This window comes from Malus sylvestris, chromosome 1 (genome assembly GCF_916048215.2).
Source record: "Malus sylvestris chromosome 1, drMalSylv7.2, whole genome shotgun sequence".
NCBI lineage: Eukaryota > Viridiplantae > Streptophyta > Magnoliopsida > Rosales > Rosaceae > Malus > Malus sylvestris.
Genome location: NC_062260.1, coordinates 20,174,743 through 20,189,144, shown reverse-complemented (window position 1 = coordinate 20,189,144; position 14,402 = coordinate 20,174,743). Strand labels below are relative to the sequence as shown.

General features: G+C 37.8%; 2 protein-coding genes across 4 annotated transcripts; one reads left to right on the top strand and one right to left on the bottom strand.

The window, feature by feature from the left end:
- The first annotated feature begins 731 nt into the window (after positions 1–731).
- LOC126620085 (ATP synthase subunit d, mitochondrial) lies at positions 732–3,090 on the top strand. The gene is made up of 5 exons (XM_050288563.1): positions 732–1,014; positions 1,470–1,551; positions 2,294–2,358; positions 2,514–2,600; positions 2,684–3,090. The coding sequence occupies exons 1-5, from the start codon at positions 844–846 to the stop codon at positions 2,783–2,785; spliced, it is 507 nt and encodes a 168-aa protein (XP_050144520.1). The 5' UTR covers positions 732–843; the 3' UTR covers positions 2,786–3,090.
- A 611-nt stretch (positions 3,091–3,701) lies between these two features.
- On the bottom strand, positions 3,702–10,059 carry LOC126620066 (uncharacterized). 3 transcript variants are annotated; one of them, XM_050288536.1, is made up of 8 exons: positions 9,667–10,059; positions 8,350–9,521; positions 6,647–7,064; positions 6,193–6,337; positions 5,959–6,074; positions 5,767–5,845; positions 4,829–5,062; positions 3,702–4,324 (listed from the first exon to the last, which is right to left on the bottom strand). In XM_050288536.1, exons 2-8 carry the CDS (start codon positions 9,488–9,490, stop codon positions 3,974–3,976), a joined length of 2,484 nt encoding a protein of 827 aa, XP_050144493.1. In that variant the 5' UTR covers positions 9,491–9,521; positions 9,667–10,059; the 3' UTR covers positions 3,702–3,973. The 3 variants fall into 3 exon arrangements, with proteins under 3 accessions (XP_050144493.1, XP_050144508.1, XP_050144501.1); XM_050288551.1 differs by having other exon boundaries at positions 8,350–9,442; XM_050288544.1 differs by having other exon boundaries at positions 9,688–10,059.
- Between the last annotated feature and the right edge of the window lie 4,343 nt (positions 10,060–14,402).

Genomic DNA, 14,402 nt, shown 5'->3' with positions numbered 1-14,402 from the left:
TGGGAACAGCGCAGTGGGTTTGTCATAATTTGGTATTGACTATGTATGCAAGAGAGAATCTAACCTAAAAAGTCGTTAAAATAGATTTAATTGACCCAGAGTCTTCTCTGTGATTGTCCCATGTATTAATATAATTTAGAAAATTTCACACACACCAATACAAGGAATTATATTCTACATGCCATCATTCGTCTAGGTTTTCTCTTAGCTGTTTTTATTTTCTCTCTTCCTATCAAATATACAACTTGAGAGGAATAACGTTGGATCTTAGTAATAGTGATTTCTATGATTAATAAGTTGTTTTTGTATTTCTATACGATTTACAGATAAGAATAAATAACTTACACGTAAAAACTCAAGCTTACCTTCTTCTTTTTTCAAACAACGGATATTCTACCTCTGGACTGCATAAAAAGGATTTGAACTTGATTAACATCGAAAGCACATATGCTCTAACCAATTTGTTTACAACCACAATATAGAGAAGCTTAATATAAAAATTACAAAATAAAAAAAAAAATCTAGAGGGCCAATTATGTTTATGGGTCCTGGTAAGTCCCATCTACTTTTTTTGGGTCAAACGTATAGTAAAATAATTTGGGCTTCAGAAGCCCAATTAATCACCAACCAAAGACAACCATACCTAAGCCACCAGGCCCAAATAACAAGAAGAAAAGCCCATGACCTGTAACTCCAACCCCAAAACCAAAAGCCACCAGCGGTCCAGTACTATAGACAGTGTAGCGCGTTTCCCTTCGGCCGAAGCAGCGGCAGCAGCGACAAGAGGGGCATCTGATCGTCTGATTCCGCATTTGTTTGGCCAGCGAGAAAGCGAGAGAGAAAATGAGCGGCGCCGGGAAGAAAGTGGCCGATGTGGCTTTCAAGGCCTCGAGGAACATCGACTGGGAGGGCATGGCCAAGCTCCTCGTCTCCGATGAGGCTCGCAAAGAGTTCGCCTCTCTTCGTCGCGCCTTCGACGAGGTCAACACTACCCTCCAGACCAAGTTCAGCCAGGTCCCTACGAACCCATCTCTCAATCGCTTACATTTTTTTTAGATCTATGCGATTTCTAGCTGTTTTTTTGCTTCATTTCTAAGTATATTTATCTGGATTGTATTTCGTTAAATTAGGGATTTTTGTTTGTTTTCACTGTGTTATTTGGTTGATTTATAAAATGGGTGGGTTAGGTTTTATCAAATTTCATTACTTTTACGCTGAGTACTGATTTGGATTATTGGTGTAAGCCTTTTAAGCTGTTAGATTTGATTTGAATGGATGGCCTCGGGTAATTTGGATTGGAAATTTTGTGTATAACACCTAGTTATATGGGAAATTGCGGCGAAAATGTATGGATTTTTACACAATTGTGATATTTTAAAGATTTCTATGGTTGCATTAATTTCACTTGTTGACATTACTGTAATGATTTTCAATCAATTTTCTGATTCCCAATTATCATTTGTATGCAGGAGCCTGAACCCATAGACTGGGAGTACTACAGGAAAGGAATCGGGTCTCGCTTGGTGGATATGTACAAAGAGGCTTATGACAGTATGTTTTCTGACTTGAGTAATGAATGCATCCTACTAGTATAATGCGTCCATGAATCTGTCACGTATTGCACTAGTTGCGGTTGCACTTATATACTGATTACGTAGGGCTGCTGTTGTGGAGTTTTTCGTCTTGTATCATGCGAGTATTCTGCTTTGAGCTGAAAACTTGGGCTTTGGTATCTGATAACGACGTGGTTGTCTTGCAGTCTTTTGTGAAATACTTGTGCCTAATAATAGGATGCTTTATTGCTATTGTTGAAATTAAGTTTTTTGTTCTCTGACACTTTACTTGCTACGAACTACCTTAATGTTTATGCTTGGTTAACAATAGATCAGAAACCCTTCCTTGATGAGACGAGCCTTATCAAACTTGTGTAGTTAACTGAGTTGATGTGAATGGTGCGTTGTATCCACCCACCTCCTAAAAGAGTCTTAGTTAAGCTATTTTGACTAATAAAAGCAAGTCATTGAGTCTAATGACCTGTACAGAACTGAAGGTCTCATCTTGATTTATAGTCTTATGGGAAAATAATTTTTAGCTAGTGATGTAACATTGCAATTAACTGTGTTTTGGGCTCTTGGTTGTGTTTTTCTCCTAGCAATTTTAGAAAAACAATTGGTCATCTGATAGATGCGTGTTCTAGAGAGAGAGAGAGAGAGAGCCTTGTTAAGTTTTCTTACTTTATCATGTCTTGTGTATCTTTTCTTTCTCTAAAAACAAAACAATGAAATTGTTGCAGGCGTTGAAATCCCCAAGTATGTAGACACAGTCACTCCTCAGTACAAGCCTAAATTTGATCAATTGGTTAGTTGTCTCTGTCTAACTCCCAAGTACTTTATCATGTCTTGTGTATCTTCTATCTCTCTCTCTCTCTCTCTCTTGTTGTCTCTGTCTAACCCTCTTCATCTATCCTTCGTTTTTAACTTTATGGGTGCTTTATATTTTGTTGTGAGGTACAGTTGGTGGAACTAAAAGAAGCAGAGGAAAAGTCTTTGAAGGAGTCTGAGCGTTTGGAGAAGGAGATAGTTGAAGTGCAAGAGTTGAAGGTAATGGATACAAAATAGTCCTGTGCTAACCTCGTGCTTGTAGAATGTATGATTTCTCACTGCATTTGTTTATATGTCAACAGAAAAAGATAAGCACCATGACTGCAGATGAGTACTTTGAGAAGCATCCAGAGCTGAAGAAGAAATTCGACGATGAAATCCGAAATGACTACTGGGGCTATTGATGACATCCAAGGTTTCAATGTTTGGCAATATTTCTGGAACGCATCGCGTCATGTTTACCCCCTTTTTGTTTAATAATAAGGATAGCCAAATTGAGTTTCTTTGTAATCTGGTTCCTTTCAGTTTGACGAATTTGAGCTTCAATAGCACCCCTTCAAGAGGGCTTGTTCCCCAGTAGGCAAATCCGTCTCGTTACATTTACATAACGGCAGTATCCGGATTGTGGAATGCTTCTGTTGTATCCAGAGTTGTGTTATGTATTCAATGTTTCTCCAATTACAAATGAGTCGAATATAGTTTTTGTCGATTTCTTTGTATTCCATCGGATTTGCGAGGGGAGGCTTCTGTAGAGCCTGATTCCGGTTCAATTTTATGCCTGAAACCTTCAAGCTCTCTCCGTGCCTATAATCGCGTGAAGATGTGACGATATAGGTTCAGCCGTACTGTTTTTCTCAAGAGGAGATTCGAACTTGGGGAACCCGACAGTCTGCTCAGGGTTCCAAACTCAAAGGTGGCAACTAAAGGCGGAATTTAACCCAACACCCTTAGGCCATGAGCTGCGACAGGCATGCACCACGCATCCGAAGGCATCCCTCTAGCTCTTAACATTGAAAAATTGAAAAAGAACTAGTTCATCCTTACTGTTACATTTGACGTTAATAATCCTTTGCATTGTCGCCTAGGCCACGCATCAATGTATAGTATACATTCCCCTTAGCCCGGGCCTTGCCCCCGGGCATACAAATGTATAATATACGTTGCATTGTATGCGGTGCATATCCACAGCAATGTACATCATACATTGATGTAATTTTGAATTTTCGACCTTGCTCGTCTTGAGTTTATACTCGTCCGTACATTTAGACATTCTGGTTAAATGTAAAATCAAAGAGAGAATGCAGGTACTAACTGCGGAGATTGTACAAAACTGTGAATGATCCATTAAGTACAGAATAACGTCAACGGTACTTTCACGGTCGTCGCCGGAAGACCAGAAAAATTCAAAAGACAACCTGAGGAATTAATACGAAAAGGTAGGCATGTCGACTGATGGAAATTTCAAGCAAATGCTGCTCCTAAATTCGGAAAAAAAGTCAAAATTTTCCGGCAGCATATAATTGCTTTAATTTCAAAATAACTGGGAGATGATGCGGCTGATGGTAACTCGTTACTCAAAAAGAAAATAGCGCTTATCCGCTACCAACCACCTTCTTTTGTTGGAGCTGCTCACCGTTTAGCTCCTCATTTTTGTCCATCGCCTTCCTAGCAAGCTCATAGCCTGCAAAGTTCATGGCGCCCAACGGAGCAATCCAAAAAAACCTAGGTAGCGCTCCTTTGAATAAGCCAAGTGGTCCCTCGTGCCGTAGTATAGAGACGGCCACTATTGACATTGATACGGGTCGACCCAGTGGAGCGGTCATCATTCTTGTTTTCATCACATCAAAGGGAGTGGTGACAACGGCTGCTAACCCGCCAGATAAAGCCCCAACTGCAATTGTTTCCCAAGGTTCCAGATCCCGCCCCAAAAATCGCTGGGCAGCCTAAAACAGCAAAACAGTCAACTAATGAAAACAAATCCAGCAATATATTACATTATTTGCACTCAAAACAAAGTGAGCTCTATTAAAATAAAGAATTTCTTGTTGAGATGAAGAACAGGATTTCGCAGAGGAACAACACTTTAGAAGACAAAACCAGGAACTCATGGCATTAATGCACAGCTGTTAGCTATCGTCGTCGCCACAAAATGCCATGGTAACTCGTATTTGGGCATCAGTTGTGTCACTGTCAAGTCATATTACATTTCAAAATCTTCCTTTTCCAGCTATGCTAGGTAGTTCTATAAAAAAGATGAGCATAATGTAGCCAAACTTTGCCTTCTCCCAAAATGAATTTTGTAACTTTTTTATTCGTCTCTTAGGGATGCAACTTAGGCAATTTGAGCAGCAGGCTTCATGGCGAGGTTAAACAACCCTGATCTTAGAATATGAGAGCAAGATACATTTTGTGGCTAGAAAGGAAGGTTGCATATGAAAATACTGTACCTTTTTGGATTCAGCATACAGCCCCATGCCAGCGACATAAAATGGAACTTCACGGCAAAGAGTGGCACCAGTCCCACGAAAGAAACCCTTAAGACCATCTTGGTTCCAAGTGCCCACAAGAGCCTCCCCGACATTGTCAAAGAGGCCAGCCTGACACCGCTGCTTTAACACCTCACAAGGAATTCGCACTGCTGTTCCCAAAAATGTGCTACAGAATGATGCTAGAGATTGAACCTGTTGAGATGCCAGAAAATAGATTTTATCATGTTTCAAAACAGCATTAACAGAAAAAGAGTCGCTCATGACAGACCCACTACCACCCACCTCAAATTCATATTTCCCTTCTTTCAACTAGAGTCTACAACACACTTCAAATTCAATTCTTTTGGTTGGGCATAGGCTTCATAGCATATGCCCGTAAGGGGGAATGAAGAGGGAGGGAGGGGGGGAGCAAGCCAGCAGCAGCATGAGAACCATTTTCAAAGGGTACTAAAGGTTTGGATAAGGATGGGGAAACTACCGGTTGAAGCTGCTCTAACAGAGCCATACTTATTACTTTTTTACTTTGGGTAGCGAACACCATACTATCTGATATAGTTGTATCCATACAAAAAAATGTAAAAGACATAATACTTACTTTTCTCAGACTACAAAGTAGGATAGTTAATTACTTTTTTAAGAAGCCGCTCTTACTTAAGATGGAAAAGCAGTAATCTTAAGCAGATGAAGCCTTCTTGAGAATTGTGGAGATGTACAAATAAACTATAATTTAATATCATAAGAACGAATGGAAAGAATGAACAGATAAAATGAACTTGCATTTGTTTAAATAGATATTAATGTCTTTTCAGAGGCATGATGGAAGTATCATGCTAGTCCCCAAAGGGAGAGAGGAAAAACAAAACAAAAAAACATAAGATTAGAATAACAATCATTACCTGTATATCTGGGAGCGTAGGAGAAACATTTATCAACACAAGTTTACTTGCCTCAAAAATCCCAGTTCGCAGGCCATGACTGTAATGTGACAATAACAAATCAGCCAGAAAGTGGAAAATTACACAAAGTTTAGCTAAAATAGCTGATTCATCATTATACTGTTATGGTTGGGAAGGGGGCAAAAAAACAACCTTGAAAACTGTCCAAGAATTGCAGGAATTGAGCCCCTGTATAATCCCCGCACTCCAATCTGTGGAAGCTTTGAAATAATTTCGGGGAACGTTAATGTTGATGCTTGTACTCGAGTCTGCCAAACATAAAGAAATGATGCAATTTAGGATAGAAGACCAAAGAGAAGCATCGCCAATTACAGAAATTTTTAACTCCAAGTACATGAGAACAAGTTCCTAGGACAAAGAATTTGCCTTAATTGTATCAACTGGGTGCATTAAAGAAGTAGATAGAGCACAAGCAAGGCCCCCTGCTAATGCAGATCTTAGTACGCTTCCAGCAGGTATTTCCACTGGTGGTGCAACAGCAACAACGGTTGCAGCTTCAAACCAGATACTCCTGTATGTATTTTGAAAGAAGTTACAGTCAGCTAGGAGTATCCCACTAACTTGTGTACACTAGCCAACTGGTAATTTCTTAAATATATACACATGGATATTATTTCTGAATTTCAATTAATTCAGCTTTACTCCTAATTCATTGAAAATTTCATTCTCCGCATAAATGTATCAATTACCAATAATGGAACAGTTACCATTTCAGAACCAGAAAAAGCAGAACGAACCAGATAAAATTTTCAACAGAAAAACCAGTCTGACATCAGCTGAACTTAAAAAGGAAACTAATTGAATGAGAAATACATCTTACCGAGGATCATCTTGAAGTCGATCAGAAGGGAGTAGGAGCATAAAATTCCTAAAATGCCCATATGAAATAGATCCTTCTGTATCAGCATTGAGAAACCGCATCATAGCAACAGCATTATCTTCATTAGCTGGAAGTCCTGCATTTTTAAGTGAGGCCAATACTTCGCTTTTCTGCAGTGTTCCAGACTTGCTCAGGCATAGAGAGGTATATGCTCGTAGAATGGTTGGTTCCTTCTGTTCCATGAAGGATAAAAACTGTTTCCAACCAAATGATTTTGAAAATATGTGACTTCTAGTACGGCGCATAAACTCATGAGCATATCTCCGTGGCAATTTTCTCTTTCGTATTGCAATTTCAAGATCTTCCAGAGTGACTTGCCCATCACTATCTCTATCCAGTTCTTCAAAGAATCTCCTTCCTAGACACATTCATGGCGTAAAATGTGTTAATTAAAGAATTTACATGCAAAAGAATGTATTCGATGAGGCCAAACAAACAAATTATTTAGGAGCTCATCACTACAATGAATTGTAGCAATTAGGTAAAGATGGGTGATAATTAGTTTATCTCTCACTCAAAGGTGCCAATGGAAGTTTATGGACGCTATGCTCTTTGTATCACTTGAAAAGTGTAAGCATTTTGTTGGCATTCTCAGAAGTTCAGACAAATATTAACACATCCTTAATTATCATAATGTATATCTGGATCCATCAATGCTTTATGTACTTTCATGATAGTTGATGCCCTTACAATTATTCCTAAGTAAGATATTGGATTGACAGGTTCTGATAGCCTTCACTTATGGAGCTCGTATAATGTGAAAATCTATTTTGTCCCATGCAAAGCTCATATGAATTCGACAAAATTGAAAATAAGATGACTTCTCTTAGATTTGTATCAGGTAGGTTTCTTACTACCTTATTTTCTTTTATGACTAGCAATGCATTGACAAGATAACCCTCAGACAAATTAACTTAAACTTACTAGTCTCCTCCACTAATTATAACATGGTAGGCGGTAGAGATTTCTTTTTTTTTTCTTTTTTCTTTTTTCTTTTTTTTTTTGTGTGTTTAGAGCTAATAGAAAGGGAACATCACTGATAAACATATTGCAGAACAGGCACGGTCGTATTTGAAATCCAGCAAAATCTTGAATCAATCAATTTGTAACTTTAAAACACTTGTCTTCTCACTAAAGAAACTGTGTCAAAGTATCTTATAGCTAAATTTTTCACAGAACACTAATACAGAAACACATATATGCTTATATACTATGAGTGGAAAATAAATAAATTCTTAGACGGGATTCAGTAAGAAACAGCCTGACTACAAGATTATTTATGCATGTAATATACAGCAGGGAAATATCTTCTTTTGTTTACTAATAAATCCTAGCCAATGGTTAGCTCAGCTGATCCGGTGCATCAGATGCATCAGTTGCATAGAGAAAAGTAGGGTGAAAGTGGGCAGTGGACAAAATAAAGGCTCCTTCGATAATATGGACAGATACGGAAATGAACAAGTTAACATCTTTGTATAGCTTGTATCTTACAAATTCAATTCAGAAAAAGAGTATGAATCAGCAAGAATAAATGTCCTTTTGGGGATTTTTATCTTTTACAAAAACAAGCATTAATTTATAGGCAAAACAAAATTCATTTCCACAATCAGAAGTAAGTCCCAAAGTCACCAAAGACAACGTACCTTCAGACTCTGTGTATCTAAAGAAATCTTGGACAGAGAATAGCTTCTTCTTGTCAGGATAGTCTTTGGAAGGTCTCCCCAGCTGAGGCACAAGTTCAATTAGTTCGGCCAATGAAACGTGGGATAACGTGGATCTCAAACGCTCTACATTTGATAGAGGAATACTAAGTATATCGCTAGCAATCTTCTGTGGTGAATTGCCAGCTGATTCTGCCGGGTTACTTGCAGTCACATCCTCATCACCCTCTTCATTAACTGAAGAGGATACTCCAACAACGCCTGATGGCACTCCTCCCACTCTAGCAAACTTCAAGTTTCCCCACAACCCATTTACATCTGCTTTTTGACCTTCAAACAAACCCGTGATCACCCTGAAATGATCATTTTGAGAGGCAGAAGGCGGCTCTCTGGAAGTATCACAATTTTTTCTATCACTCTCTTGAACAACCTGATCAAACCTCTGAAGATTCTGAGTAAGTTGATCAAAAACAAAACCAATAAGGCATTCTAGTGATACATGTTTTCCTTCTTTATGTGACACGGCTTCATTCTGAATCATTTTAACACTCTGTCCCTTGGATTCCCTCTGTTTCAAGTCACCCAAAACCTTTGGCTTTTTACAAGAACACGCTTTGTCGTCATTGCTCATTTTCTGGAGCCGCTTCTTACCCAATTTGAACGGACCTGGAAATGCCTGAACAAAACTATTAATTAACACAGACCAAGTGACGGCAAACTGCATGCAGTTCACACAAGACCCATCCTCCTTGTCACAATCCTTCTCTCTCAACCCACTATCTGACACCTCAGGTCGATTTCCATTCCCCGAATTTGGCGAAAACTTCCCAAATAACGCTTTTATCGGAACCTTAACCAACATTCCTTTCTTTCTCTCCTCACCAACTGCGACACACTCACCAGCTTTCTTCTTTCCCCCAAAGATCTTAACTTTACCATTGTTATCACCACCACTGAATTGAGTAATAAATTCAGCAGCGTTTACCTTATTCTTATGCCCTGCCCAGCAACACTCAAAGTCCCTGGCCGCTTTTCGAATGCCCAATTCGAGCGGTGAAAGCCTTTCCTTAACCAGCTGAATCGAATTGAAAAACGATTCAATTGGGTCATTCGCAGACAACATTACTTACAAAACTTCAAAATTCTCTCAGTTCCTATATATATAAAAAAACCACCAAACTTCAATCCACAACCACCGTTACATACACAAACATACAAAAAAAGCACAAACTTTCTTCCAAATTTAGCAAAAACCGATTAAATTATTCCATAAAACAGCATACAGTAAAAGAACTATACCATACAGCACCGTGGACCAACCGGATGAGATCCGAATACGAAGCGGTGCACCGACTGTTGAATCCGAAACGCCGGAAACCCTATGCGCGCATTATGAGCTGCTCCATTTTTCTCCAATCAGCTTCAAATCCCTCCACTTTTTGCTTCTCGTCGACCCTTCAGAGTGCAGAGAGCCAACTTTTGCATGGCAGAAACGGATTGAAAGCCATATGAAACAGTATGCGGGTGCGCAAAACAGAAAAGGGGTGCCCGATTCAGAGAAAGACTGCAGATTTTGATGGTTTTGGACAGAATCTGCGTTTCATTTGGGAGCGAGAGAAACTGGGTGCGGATAGAGGAGGAGGAGGAGGAGGAAGAAGTGACCAAAAAACAAAACCAAGGTGAAGAACAAGACGGGGCAAAAGACCAGGCCTACCTTTTTTTGCAATTTTTTATTTTAATTTTTTGCATTTTTTAATATTTTTTGTTTATTCATTATTTATTATCAGATAATTGTTATTAGCATTCTAAAAATCTCATTATACATTTTCACAAATGTTTTTTTCTTTTTAATTATAGAAAGTTTGGAGTGCCAAATGAGATTTTTAAAGTACTAATAATAATTCCTTATTATTATTCTGTAGTAATCTTGTTAAACGGATAAGAGAATATTTTTGTTTACCACCCAATGATGGTGATGGTTATCAATTTATCTATCATTGATGAAGGATTTTACATTTCGAAATTTGTTAATAAATAGATACAAATTTTCAAAATTTATAAGGATACTCCCCCAAAAAAATGAACATATCTATAAACTCTAATAGTTTAACGTTAATTTATATACTTATATATTACCACTGAGTACTAAGGTCTAGTAGTATTCTTCTTCACTCGTAAGTGAGAGATCTTAAGTTCGATTCTCGCCAAAGAAGAATTCGAACCATATTATTGCTACTTCATTGTGAAGCTAAGCTCACCCATCTCCTTTAGCGTAGATAATATAGTTGTTAAAAAAAAAAAACTTATATACTAATAAGTGGCAAAAGCTATAGCATATACTCACGATACACTTCATCATCTACTATATGTTATTTCATCTAATCTTGATTAATTTTTTTCAAAAGTAAAAGTTGACTAGAATTTAATGAAATGAGACATAACAAATAATTAAGTCTATAGTAATCATTACTCGTAGTTATAGTTGTGAAGAAAAATGCTCCTCGTGAAGGATTTGGATCCTCTCCTGAGCCAATGGAGATGATCTTCCTGACCAACCATTGTGGATCATTGGATTTTCATCTAACGTTATAATTATTATAACTTCAAAGAAACCCTCGTGTTTATAGCCGTTAAATAAAAATTCAATAGCCAACAATAGTTGGTTTTATTCAACAGCCAACAATAGTTGGTCAGGAGGATCCTCTCCATTGGCTCAGGAGAGGATCCAAATCCCTCGTGAAAAACATACATCCAGTCGGACAATGAATGCTGAATGGATAAAGGGTGACAAGTCAGGACTTGTACATTGAGCTCGTGGCTTCTTTTGTTTTTGCCACTTATTAGTTTTTTTTTTTTTTTTTAAATTCACAATTTTTAAAAATCGTCTGAAAACCAACCATATTTTTTTATCCGTTTCTAACAGAACAAAAAAAAAAAAAAAAAAAAAAGAGAAGTGGTTAGGATTTTGGATTCGAAGCTTATAGTTTTTTGTGGAAATAATAAGTCGTCTTAAACTTGGACAAAATTTATTTTAAATCTCAAAAGACAATTCAATTATAACCAGCAATAATACACATTGGTACGCTTAGATTGGATAATTTTTTGGTCATTGAAGTATTGTATGCAATTATTACTTCTGTATTTGTTTTGATTCATAAATGCAATATAAAACTATCATTTCTAATAAATAAAAAAAGGAAATTTTAACAAAAAACTTCCGGTACTATTCACTCTAACGAAAAATCACATTTTTACACTAAAAAATCAATCCTGGTACTATTCACTTTACCCTTTATTTTATCCTTATCGTTAAAACTTAAAATTTTCAAACCCTTTTCATTAGTTTTCCTAAAAAAAAAAGGGCAACTGTCATTGAGATTTAGAAACAATAGGACATTTACACATACTTGTTAATCCATGTTATCGACTAAGAATAATAGAATTTAAATGGTCTTGTTGTTCATGACTTAAGTATTATCCTTAAATTTTTCACGTTATTGAGTAAGAATATTAAATCTGAATTCTAAGCATATCATATTTTGGTAGATGATATTATACCACCCTTCTATTAGCAACATAGTCCACTAACACAAATAAATTTCACCTCTATTAGTAAGACGGTACAATAATGTAGTCCCCTTGAATTTTCCAAAACCGGTGTCTTGAGTCTTGACAAATTTATACGAACAAAGAGGAGAATATCCAGCATTCCCCTTTTATATAACATATGACCCCATTATTTGTTTTTACATAAATAACCACTTGTAAGGCCGCATGTGGAGTTTTGGCATATTATTAGTCCACTTTAAACATCATAATTGAAGATTATCTAGCTAAACTCTAGCTGTTTAGCAATCCATATTTACTGAATATTATATATACAAGCGGTTGGATTCGTAGTATTATTTTTTTTACATGATTTTTGACACACATTTTTGTGGAACTCACTCCTAAATATAATTTCAACGATCTGAATTATCTATCTTTTAGGTCTTTCCTCAAAAATCATATTCACCAAAAATTACCAAAATCCGAAATTATATTATCGTTGGGATTTAGTGCCACGAATCCACCCCTATATTGTCACAGCCCGTCCCGGGATTCTATATATCGGGGACGTGAAATGACGGAATTACCCTTGACGGGTATTAAGGTATGTGTGTGTGTGACATATTATTGGACTAAATACATTCCTAAACTTTTGGAGAAAATAATTTAAGTTGGATTAAAATTTGGATTGTATTTTTGTGGTTAGGGAGTTATAAAATGAAATGGATGGTGATGGTTTGAGGTGGACCACACAACACACACACGGGACAACCATCTCCCTTTCCCCCGTGCTCTCTCTCCTCTCTGTTTCAGTCTCACTCTCTCCCTCTCGAAACCGTACGAACGAGGCCAATACCCTCGAACTTTCACGGATCGACGCCAAAAAGGTATGGTTCTTCATCCTTTCAACCTCCTGAGTCGTTTGGTACTAGTTTTAGAACGTGAAACCTTCGAAATCACGTGAAACTCGAACCCCAGTTTTATGTCATGCAATCGTGATATATTGATTTTCAGGGAATTCTAAGTTTATAGTGAGCTTAGTGAGGTCCCAAGGAAGCTCAGAGTGCTTCGTTTGAAGGTTTTGGACGTCGGGATCATTGGGTTCGAAATTGGCCGGTTTTCTTGGAATTTCTCCGGTGAGATTTTGTAATTTTTAGAGCCTTAAAGTAGTGTAACGTGAAACTACATGCTTAGGGCTTCATTTTGATATAAAATACGAAGAAAATGGTTGAGAAATGACGGAGAACAAGGAGATTGAAAAATTTCCAGTTTTCCGGCCACCGGAAAAACCAGTCCGGCAAGCCCAAGGTAGGAGACGCGCGTGGGGGGCGCATGGGGGCGTGTGCAGCCTCAGAAAATTTTTCTAAAAATTTCTCGACGTCCGTGACGTCGAGTAGGTCGATGTGGTATATTCATATACCCAATTTAAGCACCGTATGAGAAGTTATTACGAATTGTCGGTTATGTGCTTTAATTAACGTTTTTATAGTTGTTTCGCATATAGGTGACACCTATCCCGAGGATGAGCGCATCCAGGGACATCACGGGGGTTACGACCCATCGACTTACCAGTGAGTGGGCAGTTTTGTTTTCCGTATATACCTATATACTATTGATTTTCCCAGAAATTGAATTTATATGAAAGTATGTTTTAAAATGCCATGCATGCATATTGTGAATTGTATGAATTGATATTGACGCATATATATATATATATATATGTGTGTGTGTGTGAATTGGTGCTGTGGACGCACAGGTGAGTATCAGGTAAGTTTTATGTTATTCATGTGAATCATTGATGATGTGAATTGTGTTGATAGCTCATAACCTGCACCCCTGGTGTTAGTGCTTATATTATTCACCGCACCGCACGCTCACCTTGGATCCAAGTAAGTGCATGTCGTACAGACCATATGAGGGTTCCGACATGCTAGTTGTATAGATCACTAGAGGTGGTTCCGACTAGTAGGTGACCTTAGATTATGCGCGCAGATGATTGATGAGAGAAGCACTAGAGCTTATTCTTACACCTTATCGTACAGACTACTTTAGGTAGTTCTGATTTATGTGCAGAGTAGTGCTGTACAGGTCACCGTGGTGACTCCGGCTAGGTTGGATATTGAGCTATGGAATTAACCGTACATGACCAACTGCAGCGTCTCCGGTTGATTCATTATGTCACCTGTTATTTTGATGCATCCATGTTCTGTTATTGACATTTATGGCATGACATATTTCTGGATTTGTAATAGATTGATGATTTGAGACATATGAGGATTTATATACTATTATGTTATTTTCTGGGAAAGTATACAAGTTTTACAGTGAGGGGTTAGAAATGTTTTAAATGAAATGTTTTGGAAAACTTTGGTTTTACTGACCCACTCAATTTGTTTTGCGCCCCTCCAGGTTCTAATTAGCAGTGTTGGTGGCCCACGAGGACCCTCACGGCGTACTGACAGACTACATAAATGTAGGACTCACTT

Bases quoted from the DNA above. Each gene is read 5' to 3' on its own strand.
- LOC126620085 (XM_050288563.1), top strand. From the start codon at position 844: ATGAGCGGCGCCGGGAAGAAAGTGGCCGATGTGGCTTTCAAGGCCTCG. The intron at 1,015-1,469 runs GTCCCTACGAAC...ATTTGTATGCAG, and splicing joins TCCAGACCAAGTTCAGCCAG to GAGCCTGAACCCATAGACTG. The intron at 2,601-2,683 runs GTAATGGATACA...ATATGTCAACAG, and splicing joins TTGAAGTGCAAGAGTTGAAG to AAAAAGATAAGCACCATGAC.
- LOC126620066 (XM_050288536.1), bottom strand. From the start codon at position 9,490: ATGTTGTCTGCGAATGACCCAATTGAATCGTTTTTCAATTCGATTCAG. The intron at 6,338-6,646 runs GTAAGATGTATT...AAATACATACAG, and splicing joins CGACTTCAAGATGATCCTCG to GAGTATCTGGTTTGAAGCTG. The intron at 5,063-5,766 runs GTAATGATTGTT...GCATCTCAACAG, and splicing joins CTACGCTCCCAGATATACAG to GTTCAATCTCTAGCATCATT.